Source organism: Sylvia atricapilla, chromosome W (assembly GCF_009819655.1).
Source record: "Sylvia atricapilla isolate bSylAtr1 chromosome W, bSylAtr1.pri, whole genome shotgun sequence".
Taxonomy (NCBI): Eukaryota; Metazoa; Chordata; class Aves; order Passeriformes; family Sylviidae; genus Sylvia; species Sylvia atricapilla.
This window is the reverse complement of record NC_089173.1, coordinates 10,221,838-10,243,930: the sequence shown is the minus strand read 5'-3', so window position 1 is coordinate 10,243,930 and position 22,093 is coordinate 10,221,838. Positions and strand designations below refer to the sequence as shown.

At 43.4% G+C, this 22,093-nt stretch overlaps 1 protein-coding gene across 1 annotated transcript; it reads right to left on the bottom strand.

Annotated features, from left to right (window-relative positions):
• Nucleotides 1–515: 515 nt before the first annotated feature.
• LOC136373407 (uncharacterized) lies at nucleotides 516–21,626 on the bottom strand. Its single transcript, XM_066338313.1, is given in 5 exon segments — nucleotides 516–1,130; nucleotides 1,133–1,168; nucleotides 1,379–1,401; nucleotides 20,766–20,936; nucleotides 21,605–21,626. Coding segments are annotated over 5 exon segments (867 nt in total).
• Nucleotides 21,627–22,093: the final 467 nt, after the last annotated feature.

The following is a 22,093-nucleotide window of genomic DNA, read 5'->3' as shown; positions in this document are numbered from 1 at the left end:
CTGGTGGGATAGCGGCAAGGCTACAGGTGGCGTCTGTGCTCTGTCCCTGGCTTTCGTTGGGGAGGGGGTGCGGACAGGAGAGGGAGAGTGGGACCTGGGCCGATCAGGGTTTAACATGGCTGCAGGGACCGTCTCTGTGGTTGCCTCACAGGTTACCTCGCCTCCCCCCTCTTTTTTAATCACGTCCATGACCGCCCTCCAAGCAGGGAGCAGGCGAAACTCTGGCTCATGGCCAGGCAGCGTAGCCAGGTCGTAGAGTTTTACACCGACCTTGTCCCAGTAGCAGAGAGTAAAAATAGAAGCAGCGGTGGTATCGGGAAATATACGTGACACCCATCGTAGAAGTGACTTAAGGTCCCTCATAGGGATGGAGAATCCATGCTTACTTAGGAGGTGTAGCATGGTTTCATAGACGTCTCTCTCGGTGGACATTCCTTGTCCCATATTTTTAGTTCTCCTGGCTCACCTGTCACGTCCTTGCCACGACATCCTAGTCACCAGACTAGTTATGCTAATTAAGTCTGTCTTACTTTCAGACTTGTGTATTCCCACATATGTCCAAGAAATCTTTCAAGCCTATCTACAGGAGTGATAAATGCTATTGTTTTTTGGAGGAGAATTGCTGTTGGTTTAAGTGATTCTGGCAAACCTCGAATTAGAGGGGTCATAATTTCAGGTTTGACAGGCTGTTGCATTGGTGACTCATAGCCAGAGAATAATTTTCTTTCATGTATCATTTGCAAGCATGCAGCTTTGTGTATGTTTTCTAGGAGTTGGTCTGAGGTGCCAACCATTGCCAGAGGGTCGCCTCTTTCCAGGGGGCTTAGTCCCTCTGCCCAGTAAGCTGCACGCTGTGTCAAGGACCATGGAGCATGTGTATTTCCTGTTGTTAAGAAAACTCCATGTCCGCAATAGCCACTTGCTTCTTGTTCACTTAATTTAATTTGGTCGCCTCCAGTGAGTGAAACTCTAAAAACATACTCCATCTCTGATTCACTAGGGAGGCAGGAGTATTCTTTCTTTATTTTAGCTAATTCAGTGGCTGTGTATGGTATTTCTTTGGTGGTTATGTGGGGATCATGATCCTCTTCATTTATATAGTTATATTCTGTTTTAATGAGAGGTCTCAAGTTGGAGCAACAGTGTTCCCCACAATTTTGCATGTGTACTAATTCTTTCTGGGGTATATTTGTTTAATATTGTATGTCTCCTTTCCTTCTATCTCTTTAAATGAATCTACAGGGTTTAAATTTTTACTTTGCTCTTCTGCAAGGGAAATCTGCAGCAAATAATTCTGATTTCTTTCCTGTTCTAATTGTTTTTTGAAAGCTTCTACCAAATTTTGCAGGGCGTCTATTATTGCTTTTTCTTCACTTACCCATTTAAGACGGGTTTCTATGGCTGCCGAAAGACAGGCCCCCAAAACTGAGCAAAGAATGGTTTTATTTCTGCCCAGTTTGAATCTAGCATCATGTTGCAAAGAATATATTCTATCTACAATGTTTTCAAAATTAAACCAATTATTCTGTGCCCACCCTTCTCCGGCTGGGGAAGGTCTAGCACCATGTTTTGCTAACAAAGCAAAAAATGCATCCTTATGTTTTTCAGTCATTTTGGTGAAGGGACAATAACCACTCTCAGGGAGGTATTCTTAAAGTTACACACTGGAACAGCTAAAACTGTGTTTCCCTTCGCTTCCCTGGAATGGGTGAGGAGACCACAAGTGCTTGGGAGGCACTCCTTAGTTACTTACAACTCGGTTGTCTCCTCAACTACACCAAGCAGCCCACAACACACACACAAAAAACAACTACAGTCCCATCTTTTGCACAATGAGATATTTTAGGAAATCCTGATGACAGGGAATGCTTTTTGCCTGGGCGTATACAGTTTGCAGGAATTTTCCCTCGCCCCCCCCTTGCTTTCTAACAGCACTCATAGAAGTGGCGTGCTAGGTGCGGCTGAGACGAGGGTCTTTCCCCTGATGCAAACTATATAAACCCCATAACTTCTCTGTCTATCAAGATCCTGTCTGTGACGCCAATTTAATGTCAGGGTCCGCAAACATATGTGGGAGACCTGATGGTCCGTTTTAAGGATCTCAGAGCGCAAAAGACACAGCGGGGGACAACTCAGTTTATTCAACAAAAAATGCACCTTTATTTAGTGCCACCAAAATGCAATAGTGGGGAGAGAAAATAAAGAATGGTAAGAAAGATAGAAAAGAGGGGAAGGGGATTATAGCTACCAAAGTGGAGGGACAAGTCCTCGAGGACGAGATGCCTATAGACACGATCTTCTACAGTGGGGTGTGCACGAAAATGAACAGGGGTCTCCAGGGTTTTTATAGGTTGGTCAAGGTGGGGACCAAAGCAAGTAGCACAGAGCCAAAGCAGGAGCCACCTATGTTGAGCCAAAATGTGGGGCACAGAGCCAGAGCAGGAACCACCCGTGTTGAGGTTGGGTGCTCAGGAACAAGCTGCACACCGTACATGTCCGTACTCTGGTATGGACAGACCAGTTTGGGCAAGTAGCCTTGGCTCAGTCCACTGTGACCAGTTCCATTGTTCTTGCACTCTGTTCTCATGGAGATGCATACCAGTCCTCTGGGACTTGGCAAACATTCCACCTCAGCCAGGCCAGGGCTCATTTCAGAGTCTGGGGTCTCAGTCCTCAATTACTGGAGACGGTCGTGAGGCATATCACATCCTTGGACAGACTCTGACAGGGGTCTGTCTGTCACTGACTGTTCAGGAGAATAAACCCTTCTGGTTCACATAAAGAAGACCACCCTCTCATTCCTTGCCCCCGACCTGCACCAATCTGAAGACCTCCATGCCACAAAGCAAAGCACTCTAAGCCGCATCTCCTTTCGCCCGCTCAGGAGATGCATCCCATTCAAGGCACTGCAGCGTGGTGGCTGAGCTAGCTAAAGGACTCCAGCACAGCGATACCCCGGGACACCAGGAAAGCTGCAGCACTGGAGGGCCATGCTCATGCAATTTGGAGCAGCCCCCAGAGCTCCCTCCCTGCAGTGGAGCACCCACCTCGGATGAGGTGTTCAGCTGTAGATGCCTCCTGCACTTAAATCTTCTGCTGAGATCATTCCTGTCCCTTTCACACTGGGATGAATATTTTGCCTCTGTTCCCCTCTGAAAAGGTGGGGTTTTTTTTTCCCTAAGCATCTATTGCTGGAGGATAGACAGCTCCACTGCAATGGTCATCCTTACATGGGTGTGTGACTTCCAAGCGATAGCATGGTTTTCCCAAGAAATGTTCACAGATATTCCATCTCTGGAGGTGATAATTTTACATGCTTAAAAACCAGGCCAAGGACGAATGCTTTTGCTCTTGCTTGCCTTTGATCAAGAAGGCACAAGACCTTCTTGCAGGGGAAAATATTCGGTAATACTTTGTCCTGGTTTGGGGCAAATTTGGGAGGAAACCTTAGAATGGGGTTCCTCTCAAGAGCAAACGCAAATGGCCCCTCCTCCCAGCCGGTCTGGGAAAAGAACTTCCTCGGAGAAAAGTGGAAAAAACATTTATTTAAACAAACAAAATGCCCACAAGCATAAAGAATGAATATGAAACAATAAAACCTCTCGCTGCTCCGAAGAGAGATGGTGTCCTGGTTCGGAATAAATTAGGGAAGAACCTCCAAAAGGAGTTCCCTAAACCAAAACCTCCACCACCCCTTCCCCCCAGCCCTGGGTTCGGGAAGGAAAAATACCTTGGAGGAAAAGTGGAAAAAACGGTTTATTGACAAAAAAAAAAAACACTCCCCAACACCGAATAGTGGGAAAAGGGGTTACTGTGATGAGGAGGGTGCGACGAGTCTGTTGCAGGCCCGGGACTTCTCCAACTTCTCAGGTCAGGTCAGGTCCGGAGCCGGTTCAAACCTTGGGGGGGGGGGGGGGGGGGGGAAGGAAGGAGGGAAAAAAACCAAACAGAAGCAGCGGAAAAAAACCAGCGGCAGGGGCAGCCAGAGAGAGAGAGAGAGGGAAAAAAAAGAGAGAAAGGGAAAGAAAGCAACAGAAAGCAACAGCAGCGAAGCAAAGGCAGCCAAGCTAGCAAAAAAGCCGAAGCAGCAAAAGCCCAGGCCCCGGTGGGCTGAAGGTGTGATCTCCCCAGTGCTCCTCTGGATTTTTCAGTCCAGAGCAGGCTTAAACTGTCCCAAGAAAAAGGAAAAAACCCAAAAGAAAACCCGTACAGGGAACTTCTCTGCATGAGCTAGCTAAAACTAACTAAAAGCACAGATATCTGTCCCACCGCTGTCTGCGCCTCCAATGAACACACAGAGTGCGGAGAAAAAATGTATAGGAGTGAATGCTGTTTTCTCAAAACAAACTGTGCACTTCTTCTTTGCCTGCTTCACTCTCAGAACCAGTCTTAAAGGCACAGAACACAACATAGAGCACACACAGAACAGATCATTGAGGATACAAGCATCATAAAGTCACCCTAGGACACACCTGAAAGCAAACTGCTTTCTCGCCAGGGAGGGCATATTCATCAGTTTTTGACATTTACGTTAACAGACTCAGAGGACATCTTGAACGACATCTTCATTTCCTGCTTCAAGAGAAATATCCAGATTACTTTTCCCATAGCATGTTATTGTAGAAATTAGAATATGGAAGTTAGAGGCATCCTTGCAAATGGTTTGGGGCTTCATGAGGTGGCTCTATCAGAAAGAGATACAAGACTTGCCTGTTTCTGAGATTCTTCCCAGAGTGATGCTGTGGAAGAAGATCATGAGTGTGCTCCAGCTTCAGAGAAGGAAACAGTTATTTGCTCACAAGTTAGTGGAGAATGCAAGAAGAGTCACTTGGGGCCTGACCAAAAGGGAACAGAGCCCTTTTGCTGCAAGGGAGATGCTTAAGGAGAGAGTGCAGGGAAATGTAAGCAGCACATGAGGGGCTGCAGGTACATCTCTAATCTGGCAGCATATAGGGAGTGAGGGGCTGCCAGAGCCAATGGGATCAACCCTGCAAAGGAACAGAACTGAGAGTTTGTATTTTAAATCTTTGTGAATGAAAACATCTGGAAAGGGGCACAGCAATAGCTTCCTTGAGGAGCACTGCTACAGAAAAGTGAAGTGCTTCAAGAGTGGTAGTATAGGCAGGGTACAGTTCTGCACACACATCCATTTCTATCTGAGCTCTCTGTTTACAAATGCTTGCCCTAAGTAATGCTGTATTGATTTTTGCCTTTTTTTTCTTTTATATATTCTCTGTATTCTTTACACATATATTTGTAGCTCTGTAGCCCATTATTGCATTCACAGCTAGTTTTCCCAGTACTTTCCCCCGCCCTGGTAGGCAGAAAGACAAAATATATTCCAAAGCCCCTATCCTGTCTTGGTTCTCCCTGGGAACCAAGGCTGAAAAATGGCTCTTTGAGACACATTTTCATCAACAGGTTCAGTTTCCATCTGAGGGGGGAAGATTTAGAAGAGGCTTGAACTGGGGGGGGGGGGGGGGGGGGGGGGGGAATTGCATCACCACCTGTGCTCCTAATTGGTGATTTTGTCAATTATGCTAATTTAATAAACTTATAAAACTGCATGCACCCCGTAGGGGGTGGGCTTTTGTGGACATTTTCTGTATTTGCCCCTGGAGGCCTCCAATAAAGACCAGGCTTTATATTACCACCTATACTAATATTATCTCAAAAGTGTGTGTTGTTTCATTTCTAGGTTTCTTAAGGCATCATAAGAAGCCCCATTTTGCTTCTGCAGAGCAATAATCCTACCAATAAAGAAGCACATTTGAACATTTGATGTCATTAAGTAAACTTTACTGAACCCTTAAACAGGTTTTCGGTTATCTCAGTCATCAGAAACACTCAGAATCCTCTGTGTTTAAATGTATCTGTCTTCAGCTTGATACAGATACACAGTTCCTGGCAGATAACAGTGTCACACCAGATAATAAGCTCCTGCTGCTAGATAAACCACTTTGAGGAAGATGCACATTTGAATTTCTATTCTCTTGGCTTTAATGAGATGGCATCAGCTCAAGTTTGGCCCTATATTTAAATGTCATTAAGTTCTATGCAATCATAACAAAAAAAAAAAATAGCATGATTTCTACTGGAAATGGGCTTTTCTTGCAAACCCACATTTCTTTGCAGTCTTCATGCAGCACTGTGTTGGCAGATAAGAAATCACACCCAGTGAGGATGAGACTGAGAGATCTCACAGGGCAACCCAGGACTTGGTCACCCCAGAGGGGCCAGTTGTCCCCTCCAGGCAGGGATGCAGCCTGTGACATGTGGCAGCCATGTCCCCATCCAAAGCACTGTTGCCTGTGCATGGCACAATGCTGTGCAGTTTTATTTGACATTGACACACTGATGTAGCCACCGAGCCACATAGGGAGAAGAGGTTTGGAGACTGAGAGGTTCCATTTCCAGAGGTTTGAGCTCCTTCATGCCCCAGCACACAGGTCACCATCCATTGCTCCCCAACAGCAGCTTCTACCCACAGAGGCAAAAGGCTCAGACCAGCCAGATTTGGTGTTTTTCCTCTCTTTCTCTGCTTCATATGCTGCTGAATTCCAGTGTGTCCAGTGCCACATCCCAATCTTGATGAAAATCTTGGTGACCTCTGAGGGTTTTAAGATCTCAAAAACTCATTTTCTCATTCATATTACAGCAGGAATAACTTAGAAAATAATCATTTGACCATATCTATATATCTGTATATCTATATCTATATCTATATCTATATCTATATCTATATATCTCCCATCATATAATATTATAAACAACTGCCTTGGGGTACAAGAAACCACATTAAAATGCACGCAAACTGAGTTAAAAATGTCAGCCAGAGATCCCAAGTACAAACTGTGCTTCTCAGACCCCAGGCTAGAAGTCTGAATAAACAGATGTTCTTTGCACTCTGCCCTGAAGGTTAAACTTGACCTCCATTAGACAAACAAGGGACACTGATATTCTTTTCTAAATAAGAAAGGTCGATGGCATACCTAATCAAGGCTTAGACCATTTGACATATTTTAGATTTGGAGTTTTTGGAGGAAGAGAAGTTATAATATTTTTAAGAGAGGAGAAGTAAACAGACTGTGCACAATAAATCAAAATATTAACAGTTCAGAGGCATCCACTGAGAGGCAGCAGCTCCCTGTTTCCATACCTATTTTATTTGCAGCTTGGGCTCCACCCCAGCTGGAGGCATGGTCTCCAAGCCACGTCCAAGGAATGTCTCCTCTCTGACACCCTGTTCCTGGCAGCTTTTCAGGTCCACTCACAACAAGACTCAGGTTTTACTTTTTCTTACCAGTGAGTTAGGACTTGAGATCTGGATGTGAGTAATTCCCCCAGAGATAAATTTTTTCAGAAGCACTCTTATCTATAAGAAGGAAAGGCTTACAGTCTAATACTCACAAAGAGATGTAAACAAAAAGTCCAGAAAGACCTGTAAGAAAAACTGTGAAACAATTTCCCATGATCATAAAAACAGAAGAGAAAGTTAGAGAAAGTCCTAGTCACTGTGTTGCTTTTTCCTGGAAAGAGGAAAACTAAATATACTGAAAGAGTATTTGTTTCTTCATCGGTTGGTCAGCAGGGTTTTTACTTTTTCTTGTGCTATTTTTGGGCTTTATACTATGAAATCAAGGCATGTGTTCCTCTTCACTTTTTTGCAGTCTCCACTGATTCATATTCCTCTAGGCTGTGCTGCTTTTTCCTGCCTGTGCTTCTATTCTGCTCTAACCTACCCTGCATGCCTTAATATGTGGATTTTTTTTTATTATCTTCTAACTCATGTAGATATCCATCTTTCTAGCTCATCGAAAGCAAATGTGAATATGAACAGTCTGTGTTCCAGCTATATAGTGCTGTGTGTGGCAGGACTTGCCTCCCACATCTGTGTAACAATGGGGGTCCCTAATTAATAGGAGGCTGGACGGAGCAGTTGACACATCGAGCCAATGTGGTTATCATGTCTCTCTCTCTTTATTGTTGACAGCAATGACTTTTATACATTCACAACTTAGTTGACATTACAGGTCACACAAAGTATGTAAACAGTCTTGGTCTTAAGGTGGTTAAAGTATCAGAGCTACAATTCTGCATATCAAACCTCATTATTGCCCGGAACACCTTAATGTCAGAAGGGAATTTTTACTGCGCCACAACTGGGAATTTTTCCTGTGTCACAGAGGCCAACAGGCCCTGTGGCCCCAAGGGGCCCACAGGCCTTAGGGCTCAGTCTGGAATTGCTCACCCTGTCTTCACTCCTGCAACACATCTCATTGCTTTAATTTACCCATTTGATTTCTCTTCACCTAAGTGAATCCCTTCTCTACCCAGGCCATGCTTGCTGACCATGGAGATTATTTTTAATGTGGTTCCCATCCCACAGGAGCAAGGACTACCAGAGTAATGTTTCATCCTGCTTTGCTGAGTTACACATCACTAGCTAATCTATAATGTCTCTCAAGGACCCCTGTTACTTAACAGAGCACAATCAACAGAATTGCTTAATGTTTTGCCATGTTGTTTCAAGAATACTGTGTTCAGGTGAGGTGACAATGCCTTGTAAACTGTCTGCAATGAGATACATTTTATTAAGAAAGTACAGAACTATGATTGTTGATAATCTAATTAAATTTCAGGCTAAGATTGCTGGAATTTGATTTACTGAAGTATTCTCAGTGACTCACAAACATTTTGAAATAAGGGGCTGGTATGACAACTGTGCACAATGATACAGAAAATAAAGGCCTTTTCCATGCCAATTGGAAATAAACTCACATTTATTTAAATAAAGATATTAATTGTTTATGGCACTTCTGTAACACAAGGATGCTGATGCAGACACTATCATAACAGAATATAAAAGCAGAAAATAAACATGTGTCTTACATGCCAATAATCCTGCAAGATAGCTAAAGAAATACTACCTTCTTTATTATAGCAGGCTGTTTCTCCCAACAAAAAGTGGATGTGAATTTTTCTATATTTCATCTCAAAGTCAACTAGAATACTCATACTAAATATTATCACTCTAAAGCTAAATCTTTACTATTGTTATTATACAGAGAAAATATCTGTTGATTACATCCAGACAGATATGCCCATTTCCATCATAAGCTTTACAAGTTTTATTGCCTCTCACTGAAAAGTCAGCATTTTGCAAAACTGAAAGAAAAAAAAAGAGAAAAATGAAGTTGAAAACAATTAAACAACACAAGTTTCATAGCCACTTTCCATGGGAACAAAGTTGTCCTGGTTTGTAATAAATTAGGGGAGAACCTCTAAAAGGAGTCCCCTAAAAACAAACCTCCACCACCCCTTCCCCCCCCAGCCCTGGGTTCGGGAAGGAAAATGCCTTGCAGGAAAAGTGGAAAAAAACGGTTTATTGACAAATGAAAAAAACCACTCCCCAACATCAAGGAAAAGGGAAAAAACAATGCTCAAGTTACTGTGAGGGAGAGGGCGCAGAGCTTCTTTTGCGGGCCCCGGAGATTCTCCGACTTCTCAGGTCAGGTCAGGTCCGGAGCCGGTCCAAAATCTTCGGGGGGGGGGGGGGGGAAGGGAAAAGAAAAGGAAGGAAAGAAAAAACCAAACAGAAGCGGCAAAAGCCAGCAGGCAGGAGCGGTAGCAGGCAGGCAGAGAGAGAGAAGCAGCGGCCAAGCAGCAGCAGCCAGCAGGGAGCGAAGCAGCCGAGCCAAAGAGCGAGCAGCCAAGCGGCAGGCCCCGCCCAAAGGGGGAGGCAGCTGTTAGACATAACAATGTAGTCCAAGATATGGGATAGGAGACAGCGTCAACCCAGAACAAAAGTCTTCTATAGTCAGGGCAATTATTCCTTTTAAAGTATAGCTTCCAATGTTCTGTTGTGAGTTGCAATTAAATAGGGAATGAACTCATCATCTCACTGTTTAACCATCTATAAATAGTCTAAATACAGGAAATTAGATCTGGATAAGAAATCTCTGCAAAAATGTGAATTGGTATTTAGTGCAAATTAGAGGAAACTTCATTTTGTAGACAACATCTGTTGTATTTCTCTGGGGAATGGTTTTTCCTTAGGACCCCTGAAGCCTGTAACCATGTAGTTTTACCCTTCCTTCCTTTCTTGACCTAATTGGCTGAGATCCAGCCATCCCCCCTGGACAGAAACCTTGATAAGGGCCTGTCCTCCCCTCTTTCTCTCTCTTGCCCTCCGGCCCTCCAAGGCCCCAGCCCTCTTTCCCTCCTTCTGGACCTCCCTTGCCCTCTGGGCCTCCTGCCCTCATTTCCCCTCCTGGAATAAACGTCTTGGATCAACCCTGGGGGTAAGAGCCTCTTTTGAATCTTTTGCCCTATCCCTGAAATATTCCCCCAAAGCCTCCCAAAAAACTGAGCTAGCCCCGGAGGACAGCGAAAATTCGTTTCAGTAACATCAGAACTCTTTGTTCCTCACAAATTATCTGGAACAGTAGATATTTCTGCCAAATGGTGGCATTTTGGCTACCTTTAGTGAAAGTTGAGGGAGCATGGCTGAGGTAAAGTGTACTTAAATACTGGTTAAATTCAGTAGCTAGGCCTTGGCAGATTCAAAACAGAATCCATGGGAAAAGGTGTGAACCTCACAGCCCTGCATGAGAGACCCACTGCTAGGGTTGTATCATTTCAATTATAAACTGCCCTGCAGCGATGACTAAAAGAAATAAAATTATATCATAGAGATGTAGCACTTGCTCCATCTGTCACATTAATGATGATTTCATCCAGTCTTATCTGTTGCAGGGCATAGTTTCACTAATACCCTTTTAAAACACAACTAGACTCTCTACTTTCAAGGGAGGGAATCAGTCCGCTGGTGCCCACATGAAGACAGAGGTGTCATTCAGGAGCACAGCAGCCAAACATCATTTCCAGAGGAGCTCTTCATTGACTGCACTTGTGAAAGATGCAGCAAAATGTTCCAAAATGAGCATGTTGTTGCTTTTTCAATTTGCTGACAGTTTGCCGCCAGGTAAACCTCCAGTACACAAATAGTTTTTCTTGGCCAGCACAACAAATATGGACTTAGTCTTTCTTTGCTAAATAATAGGAACATTTACAATAGCTGCTGGGTAGAAATTTAACCAAGTGAACTCTCCAATTTGTCTGTCCCTGTTTCTCTCATTAATTTTTTATGGAAATCAAAGACTAATTCTGTCTCTCTGCTTGTAATCACATTCAAAACATGCTCGTGACTCAGTAATGGGCTTATGAACATTGCCATTCTCTGCAGTAACTCTGCAGACAGCCACATTTGGGGTGGTCTGAATGTTCACACAGCTTGCACTTGCCAACACAATTTTTATTCCTTGCTGTTTTTGTCATTTTAGACTCTCCCTTCCATTTTGAAAGCTATCAGGGTGAACAGGAAACTCATCAAGCCAAAGTCAGAAGTCATAGGAAGCTATTCATCACACTGCAAAACCCTGGTAAGAAATTTCTGATGACGTTAGTAAAAAAAATGAATTTACTGATGATGCTTTTTTAAAAACAAGCCCAGCCTGAAAGGCCAGATGTGAAATCCCACACTTATCCCAATACAAGGGAAGTCTAATTGAAATTTGTTATTTTGGCCTGAGCAAACACTATTTGCTCAGTTCCTCTACATACAGAACATAATGGGGGTGAGGTTTTATTTTTCAACTAGTTGCCAAGATGTTAACTTTCCTAGCTGTGTTCAGCATCATAATTACCTGCCTCAACTAGTAATTGGTTGCCTTCATATAGCAGCAATAATCTAGTTATTATTCCTCATTCTGTCCTAGTCAAAAAGGCTCCGGGGAGGAACTGTGAGCAGGTATCCATGTCACCTTCCCAGCAGCTACTGGGCTAAAAACGTGGCGAAGGAGAATTTACATTTAATGGCAATACTATAATTTGTGTGCTCCTCGATGAGGAGAGACAAAAGGCAGTGATGAACCAAGGACAAGGAGCAGCTCTGTGGGAGCACAAGGGGCACAGCTGGGCTCATCATTGTTATCCTTTTAAGCTGCATTTTGATGGCTTATCCACACAGCTTATTTTACTTAAGAGGGAAATGGTGAAGCAAAGTGATAATACTTCTTTATTAAGCAGATGCACTCTTATTTATTGCCAGATTTTTGGATCACAAAAATAAAATAGATGAACACAGAACTTCCTTACTAATTTTTTTGTGTTATTAATTAGTACAAATGCTTTTCCACATTCAAATCATGTACCAAAATCAACTATCTTCCAGCATGTAAATGTTTTTCTGACTGTATGGACAGCACAAACACTGTCAGGAGAGTTTGTAGCAAAATGCTTTGAACACTTCTACTTAAAACCCTGTTCTATACACAAAAACCACACGTATGTATTGCAGAGATCTGGTCACAAATTCAAATGTTCTCTCATGCTTCCTGCAATCACAGTCCCCAGAGCTTAATATTTTGGAAGAAGCTAATTTATTACATCTTCTAAAGAAAACAAGCACAGGCTTCCCAGATCTGCTCACACAACAACACATAAAACCAAAAAGGATTTCTTTATTCTTAAAGAATGAGCCATGAGTTGCCTAAAAATAAGCTTTGTTAAGCACATAAAAATAAACATCAGAAATATGAGTGAGAAAGAATTCTAAATGAGATATTTATTAGACCTGGGATGGCAAAGGAATAATGAAGTAACATGTGAAAACTCATTCTCTTTGATTTGACATGTTGATTTTTATGTGTTTACAGCTAGGCAGGGATTTACTGAAGAGAGGTGTCTGTGAGGCCATGCAAGTGGGTCAGAATGACAAGTTTCTTCAAGCTGAGTTTCATCACTTTTTTAAAATTACCTTTTGGAGAAAGTTTAAGGACAAAAACACACCTCTACCAGCTAAGCAAAACTCTCCTAAAAGTTCTTGTGCAGAATGTACTTCTGATTATTTACAATTTCTTTGTTTTATTTTGCCAACTATAGTATTTCCATATCAATCTAGAGCATGCTCATTTTAGGCTTTAAAACTGGGTCAACACACCCTGAAAATTCACACCAAACTGAAGTTCCTGAGCACAGATAGGCAGAGTTGTCAAAATATTCTCATCACTGAGTAAATTTGTGCTTAGAGCAAAACCAACGGCCTGGAAAACACAAGTGCCCTGCGAGCTATCAATTAAGCCTTACATCAGGATAAACTTGTGTCAAGGGGAAATTATTTCCATTTTACCTGGAGAGATTCAGCTCTGTTCTGACGTACAGAGAAGGACCGCTCAGGAAAGAGTCCACTTGCCTAAAGAAAGGACATATTCTTGCTGTGCTGTTTGATAAGGTGCTACAGGGAGCTCCTGTACACTCAGGGGGATATGATTTAACCTGAGCATTTTCTGAGATTTCAAAGCATTCCCATTCCTCATCAAAATGAAAGAAAAATGCTTTCAGGACATGTTTTCACAAAAGCCACAAAGTGTCCCCAGAGCAACCCAACACTTTGTGACTGGGACAGAAATTTGGTTGCTGGACTTTCCACACAGAGCCCTGGTGTCAGTGAGGCGCAGTGGGGAGATAGAGCAGTTCTCCACTACAACCTGGATATCAGAAAATCCCCCTTCCTGCAAATCCTCTGGAGACCCTCCTTTTCCCTCAGTTGGTCTCTCCTTGCTTACAGCCTTCTAGGCCCATGAACCCTTTAGCTCAGAATAAGAAGATGAATCAAAAATATCGAGATATAACTAAAACTGCAGGAAGAATGCAACATATTTAAATTTTTGAAGTTTCTTTCATTTGCAGTGGCTCAAATTGTACTTTGTGTCTTTTTTTTAGAGCTTCTCTTACTTTATCTAATTAAAGAATTCATTTTGTTTGACTAACAGATGTAGAAACATATTTCATAAAACAGTACCCGAACCACAGTTTTTCATTAGCTTTATCAAAATTGATATCTGGTAGAGTTTTTTTCTGATCTTTGGAACAGATTTAAGACAAGAAAAACCTCAGAGGACTGTTATCCCATGTTATGCTTACCAACCACTCTTCCTACCTCCATATCAAACACAGAGCCAGATGGGAAAATCAGGTGGGTATTCTCTTCCTGTAGCTATTCACACAGGCCTAAATGGGTAGGAACTAAGTCTACTTGGAGGACATGATTCTGAGAATGGATGGGTCAGAGGCCAAGGTTAAACCTTTGAACTAACGGGAAGGTAGAAATGTATTAATAACTATTTCATCACCTCTGGTTCTGGAAGGTACGTTACTATTCACAGGAAGTTGTGCTCAGATGGAGAAAAGCATCTTGCTCATGATTCAAAACATGGCACCACCAGTTAAAAGCGGAAATATTGGCGCCATAGAATCCAACAAAAAAAAATTCCCATAAACTTGGGAGACACCAGATCTTCTTCCTGAAACATTTGCCATATCTCTGCCTTCCTGCACTGACATTTTCCTGCTCTAGCATCACTCTTTCCTCTGCTTTTACATGCCATCCTCCTAACTTAATCCTTCCTCCATTTAAGATGTATTTTATTATTCCAGCTGGTGGATGGGGTCTGCCGCTTGGGACCCAGAGAGCCACAGCCACCCCAAAGGATGTCTCGCTAGAAACAGCTCCTTGGGGGGTCAGGGCGCTCCTCAGCTGGCAGAGGGGCTTCTCAGCAGCGGGCAGAGCAGTGATTTTTCAGCTCAGTGATTTCAGCTTTCAGTGATTTCAGCTCAGTGCTTTCAGCTCATGCCCTTGTGAGTTAGCCCCTCTTTTAGCCGGTCGTGGTGAGAGAGAGAGAGGTCTCGTATGGAATTTCCGCAGGTGGTACTTTATTGTAATGGTACCAGCGAAAGGGATCCAGGGATGAGAAACCTCTCCCAACCAGAGGAAACCCACGGGTTTTTATGGGACACCAGGGTGGGAGGAAAAGGGTACAAAACCAATCAAAATCAATTGTAACAGATCTACATAAAATCCCGAGGGGCCTTGTGGGTCTCCGGACAGGTCGCCGTGGCTAGGAGGTTTGTCTTTGTCTTAGGGGCTCTGGGTGAAGTTGCGAAATTCTTCCTTGACTCCTCAGCTTGGCTCCCTCCAGGGCAGAGCAGCCGGGGCTCCACCCACCTCCACATTTTATGAAATTGATTTTTAAGGCAACACATTGCCCCATCTGCTGTATATCTTTATCTGCTGCTGTAGTGGTTTCACCTTCACTGAATTCTGTTTTGCCTAATTTAGTGTAGTGGTTTGAGTGTCTACTCTTTTCCCTCTGGGAGACAGGATTTGGGAGGAAAAAAGGCAAAACAGGCCCAACTTAAGGTAAACAGATAGTTTTATTAACACACACTAAGAAAAAGGAAAAAAGAAAAAAACCCAAATGAACCTTCTAAACCAACCCCTTCTCCCCCCACAAACTGTTCACCTTCCCACACAACATAGCGAGAAAACTATGAATTTCAGTCAGTTGCAACCATTTAAACATATCTTGCATCACTTTGGGTGAGGAGTCTCTCAAGAGTTTTCATGGAGATATTCGCCACAAGAAAAAAAACAGTCTGGTGGCTTTCAATGTCACAGATCTGCAACTGCCTGGAATTTCTGCAGATTATGCAGTCCTACCTATTAGCAGCCTTTACCATGGCTACTCATGGGCCTCAGCATATTTGGGGTAACGTTTAAGAATGCTTCTTCTAGTATAAAACAAGGATTCTCTTCTTCTATCTCTAAAATCGTCTCTATCTCAAAGGAAATTGAGACCTCTCTTTATCACAGGAGACGGGGCTTCAGTTCATATTCTCTCTAGAATCATCTCTGTCTCAAAAGCTGAGATCTCCTTACTTTTACCCCAGGAGCCGAGGGCTTACTCTATTCAAAATTCTCAATTAGATCTCAATTATATCAGTACACAACCTTTGGCTAGAACTTGCATTGCCCCAAAGAGCATTATGATATTACAAGAAATAGTCCATTTCTCCATGGTTTACATCCAGAGAAGTCCAGCCAAAAATGTCCACTTCCTCCATCCCTTCTTCTAATCGTCTTTTTCAGTTCTTTCGCTTACTTTGTCTCATGCTGTCTCTCTACTTTTTAAATCACTGTCTTCCATGGAAGAGGGAAGGGTTAAGTTTCAGAAACTTCATTTTGCCAGGAAAGAGTTAAATCTGCCCAGGCCTGCAGTGGTCATGTGATCTCTGCCGGGCAGCAGCTTCTCTGGCGGGATCTCAGATCCAGGCTTTCCCCTTCTTTCTTCTCTGCCCGGGAATCACCAGAGGAGAGGGGAACCCTGCCCACCCTCGGTGATAATCGAGTCCATAGCTGTTATCAGGGGCCCGGACGGCAGCTCCCTCCCGGCTCCCGGCTCGGCCGGCTTTAAAATCAGCTGATGTTAAGCTACAGTCTCCCTTTCCCTGCCGAGAACCGATGGAGCCCAGCCAGGCCTCAGGCCGCTCCCCCATCTCTCAGGGGGAAGCGGAGGAGGCCCAGCCAGCCTGGGCCCAGAGAAAACTTCCCCCCAGGAGGGGGTAGTGGCAGGGGCCTAGCCAGCCTGGCTACTCCTCAGAGCAGCTGCTAGAGTCGATTATTACCTGTTGCTGGCCGGAAGGAAAAGGGCCAGTCATCTGGGATCCTCTGATTTTAAGCCGTGGTTTTCCAGAGGCGTATCTAACTCTTTAATTGGTCAACCAAGCTGTCAACATCTGCTATAACTTCCTTAGAGAAAAAAGCCCCACACATCTGTGCTAAACTACCACGGCTGCCCTTTCCTTTCACTTCTCCTTTTGCATATTTTTCAAAGCAACTGAGAAAAAAATTAACCTTTACTGTTGTAGTGGTTCAGCACAGACATGAGTTAGTTTTATTCTCTAGGGAAGTTATAGCAGATGTTGACAGCTTGGTTGACTGTTCCTGATCATGCTCACCCCCCCACTTCCCATCACCAGTGCATCTTTGAAATTCAACACCATAAGTCACAGCCTGAAGGAGAGGAAATCTGGACAACCATATTAACCCCTTCCCTCCTCGATGGAAGACAAAGTAATTTAAAAAGTAGAGAGACAGCATGAGACAAAGTAAGCGAAGGAACTGAAAATGACTATTAGAAGAAGGGATGGAGGAAGTGGACATTTTTGGCTGGACGTCTCTGGATGTAAACCATGGAGAAATGGACTATTTCTTGTAATATCATAATGCTCTTTGGGGCAATGCAAGTTCTAGCCAAAGGTTGTGTACTGATATAATTGAGATCTAATTGAGAATTTTGAATAGAGTAAGCCCTTGGCTCCTGGGGTAAAAGGAGGTCTCAATTTCCTTTGAGACAGAGATGATTCTAGAGAGAAAGGGATTTGAGGCCCTACGCTCTTAGGGTAAAAAGGAGGTCTCAATTTCCTTTGAGATAGAGACGATTTTAGAGATAGAAGAAGAGAATCTTTGTTTTATACTAGAAAAAACATTCTTTAATTGGTATCCCAAATATGCTGAGGCCCATGAGTAGCCAGGGGAAAGGCTGCTAATAGGTGGGACTGCACAATCTGCAGAAATTCCAGGCAGTTGCAGATTTGTGACATCGGGAGCCTCCAGATTGTTTTCTTCTTGTGGTAAATGTCTCCATGGGGACTCTAGAGAGACTCCTCTCCCAAAGTGATGCAAGATATGTTTAAATGGTTGCAACTGACTGAAATTCATAGTTTTCTCGCTATGTTGTGTGGGAAGGTGAACAGTTTGTGGGGGGAGAAGGGGTTTTGAAGTTTCTTTTTTTTTCTCATTCTTTTAGTGTATGTGAATAAACTACCTTTGTAACTTTTAAGTTTAGGCCTGTTTTGCTCTTTTTTCCTACTTATCCTATCTCACAGCAGAGTAAACACTGAAACCATCACAAAAATTGTGCATTGGCTGGGAAAGGTCAAAATTTGCGAACATGAAGTTGCAACATGATTTGGTGTTTCCACCCGGTTGCAAACTTAAAACTAGTACAACTCTGCAGTGTCTTCCCAGCCAAATGAGGGAGGAGAAATCAAGATCTACCTCCTTTTTCCCATACAAGTACCTCATGAGTGTTTTGGTCCTAAGAGGAGTCTGAACTAACAGACATGAAGTTTGCTCAAATGTATTTTTTCTAGACTGGTCCTAATTCAGTGTTATTGTACATGGCTTCCACTCCCCAAACAGCACTGCTGCACATTTCTGGTTGAAAGTCACAGTGCTCTGTCTTAGAGTCCAGTGGGATTTAATGAACAGGAAAATAGCCCCTTTGAAACATCCCATGGCTTTCAGGCTATTGAATGAGGTAAATGTAAATTAAATATTGAAGATCATATGATTTAAAAAAAAATGCAATAGATGAACCTAATTTCCAAACAGATACATTTTCTAATAAGACACATATTTTCCTTCTATCACCGGGGCCAGAATCTCTGTGCTAGCTCTGATTTTCCACATGGGTGATATTGTGTGGGACACCTTCCCTCCCCTGAACCGATTTGCGGGAAGGGTGTGTCTGAGCTTCTCGGCTCAGCGGCTCAGATATCTTTCTTTGGTTCTGGCAGAGGGCAGGGATTAAGAAAGGGAGATCTGTTGTCTTATATCCAAAGAGTTTATTCCCTGAAACACTGCGACAGACAGACCGTGAACACTGGGCATGGCAGGTTATATACCAGAGGGGTTTCGGTGAGCAACAACTTCCAGCCAATCATGGGGAAGTGAAGAAGATAAACAAGGGTTTTGGGGACTAATAGGGAACCAGTGAAAGGAAAACAAATTATACAGACAAATGAAAATTGATTTGGGGAAAGATTGGCTTAGAATCTTCAAGAAAAAGAGGTAGGGTCTGAACAACTGACAACTCTGGGGGCATAAACAGTTTTTGAGACAAAACCCCAGACTCAGACTAAACGATGGGTACAGAACTGTTCAGCAACTTTAAAACTTGAACAAACTGCAACATCTCTCCCTTTTCTTTGTAAAAGGAGACAGTGCAGTGTTAAGAAGCTTTTTGGAATCTTTCTTAAACTTTCAGGAAGATTTCATTCCACCGTGGTTGCTCTTTTGAAACCACTACGTGGTTCAACACGTGAGTGGGAGAAGCTACTTTCTTTAAACTTTCTATCACCATAAATTTTAAGGCTCCAAAAGTATTTGGATAAGAAATAAAACTACTAGAAACCATACAATTGATTTAACAATAGAACCTTCCCATCTCGAAAGTCTCCAATTCTTAAAGATGTTGCTCGTCCAGTCTTCAGTTTCTTGTTTGATGTTTCCAATCAGGGTCTTCATTTTTCTAATGGAAGTGTGGATGCTTTCACTCTTGGATGACAGGTTGAAACAACAGAGACCCTCAAATTCCTCACACCCATGGACATGTGCGAGAAGGAGGAAGTCAATGGCAGCTCTATTTTGTAATGTGGCCTTCCTGGTGATTTCCTTATCTATAAGGAGGTCACTAAGTGCAGTTGATGTTAAATTGGCCTGTTTCATAACCCAGCATTCTAGGTGGCCCAATTCACCCAGATCTTTGGCTGCTGATACCCACGGCAAAAACACTGAGACAGCAACCCTTTTGGACATTGACCAATGGAGAAATTTGGGGTCACAGTTCTCATCTAATTGTTGAACACTACGTTTTTGGATGGTCAAATTTTTCTTTTGGTTCCAATTCAGAATTTTGGTCTGGTTAGGCGAAAACAGGGACAGCTGACCTATGGTGCACGGGCCTCCATAAAGATGAGAGGGGATGCCTACCCATGCTCTGTCCCCACAAATAAAAAAGTTCCCTTTGGGTAGTTTTTTGGGAACATCAGTAGAGAAGGGGGCAACTTAATCTACTGCAGCACACCATTGGGAAGCTGTGAATTCCCTTTTGTATCGTGCCGCTTTAATAAACCTCTGTAGCCCATAACTGGGTGAATAGTCTAAGTGAATACAAAAGGTGGCATGAGCAGAGCCAAGGAGTTCAAACTCCTGAGGCTCTTGATCTGCGTCATGTAGTTCTTTCATCCATGGCATCCACTGGTGGAGAGGGTTGTGTGAGGAAGGACTTATTACTGGGCACTCTTGGGGCACTAGAGGGTGGTGTGGGTTGGAGCACAAATTCAACAAACTTACAGGAAATTGGGTTGGTTTGAAAGGGATCCCCACCAGGCAAGTCAACAAAGGGTTGTCAACTGCTGCCATTGACATGCACAGATGGTCTTGATTCATTGCACTGACCATGGTCACCCATACATTCTTTCGGGGTTGAGCGATGATCCACACTTCCGAAGACTGGACAAGAATTATCAAGAGCGGTAAGATGTGCATCTACATTCTTAGGGATGGGGTAACCTCAAAGAAGAAAAAAAAGATACACAATACCAACTTGAAAACATCTGACAAATGGATTTGGGATCAGGACTGGTTTCTCTGCTTTTTCCCATCAGCTTCTCCTTAATGAAGCCACTGTCACGTCCTTAGGTTGGTTTGCTGGCCCTTTAGATGTTTTGGGGAGATATGGTTTTACCCATTTTTGAGGGATCCACTTCCGGCCAGAGGGTGTGGATATGCATGCGTATCCATGTTCCCAGGTTACAAGTTCATATGGGCCCTCTACCTCCCATGTCTCCAGGTTTTTCACCATGACTGGAGGGTGTTCTCTCAGTCACAAGGAGACATTCTGACTAAAGTGACAGACCACTGGAGGGTTTAGATTTTCAAAAGAGCAGTTCAGGAATTTGACAGTGAAGAGGGCTTTACACAACTGCAGTTGTGGTGCTAACACCCTGCTGTCCCCTCCCTGCTGCTCCAGGACTCTCTTTAGGGACTGATGTGTCCTTTCAAGCATGGGCCTGACCTGTGGGGGAGTAGGGGATACCCTTTTTATGCTTTACTCCCCATTGCTGCAGGAACTCATCAAATGCCTTGGAGGCATACATGGGCCCATTATCTGTTTTGATGACCTTGGGGATCCCCAGCACAGAGAAGGCCTGCACCAGGTGTTTTTGGACATCTGTGGCCTTCTCCCCTGTATGGGCAGAGGCATAGATTGCTCCAGAGTATGTATTGACCAATACATGCAGATATTTCAATCTGCGGAATTGTGGTATGTGTGTGACATTGGTTTGCCACACCTCACAACTACTAAGTTCTCTGGGATTGACCGCTAAGCCTAAAGATGGGACAGCATACTTCTGACAATTTGGACATGTTGCCACAATGGCTTTAGCTTGATCTCGCCTGAAATGGAATTGGCGGACTAGACCAAGCACATTCTGGTGAAAGTTCTGATGACTCAGCTTGGCCTACTGGAACAGATCAGGTAAATTGGCCATTTCTACTGGAGCGGCTAGAGCATCAGCCTTTTGACTGCCCTTGGCAATGAAGCCTGGCAGGTCTGTGTGTGACCTCACATGCATCACATAATATGGTTGGTCTCAGTGGGAGATCAGATGGATTAATTTCTAGAGCAAGTTCAAAAGCTTTGGATTTGAGATCTCTCTTAAAACCAAATTTTCTGCTCTAGACACTACCCCTTCTACATATGCCGAATTAGTGATAAGATTGAATGGTTTGGAAAACCTCTCAAATGCCCTGACGACTGTAGCCAACCCAGCAATTTGAGGAGAACCCTCCACCTCCTCAATGTCTGACTCCCACTGCTGAGTTTGAGGGTCCTTCCGGGTTATCACAGACCTGTGGGATGCTCCAGATGCATCGGTGAAAACTGTCAGTGCTTTAAGTGATTTCTTACTCAAATTCTCTTTTAGAACCTATTTAAATTCCAAATTAAAAAATTTATGAGCTGAGCTGTGAATTGAAATTTGTCCAGAGTAGCTGTCTAAAGCAAAGTGAAGAGCCTCGTTTTCTCAGAGCAACTGCTCCAACATCTCTTTTGTAAATTTGCCTGATGATAATTTGATTGGCAAGTGAATGTATGAAATATCACACCCTGCCAGTTCACACAGACTTCCTCTTGCTTTTCTGATTAGCTGAGCCATCAGTTCTTGTGGCTTTGTGATATTTTTGGACTGTAGATGACTGAAGAACACCCACTCTATAATCAAGAGAGGGTCCCTCTGGCCCTTGTCCTTGTCCCATTGGAATATAACTCCATGGAGATGTGGCAACCTCCCCAACAAAACGAATTTAAATGGTAGGTCCGGCAGGCACCGATGGGGTTGC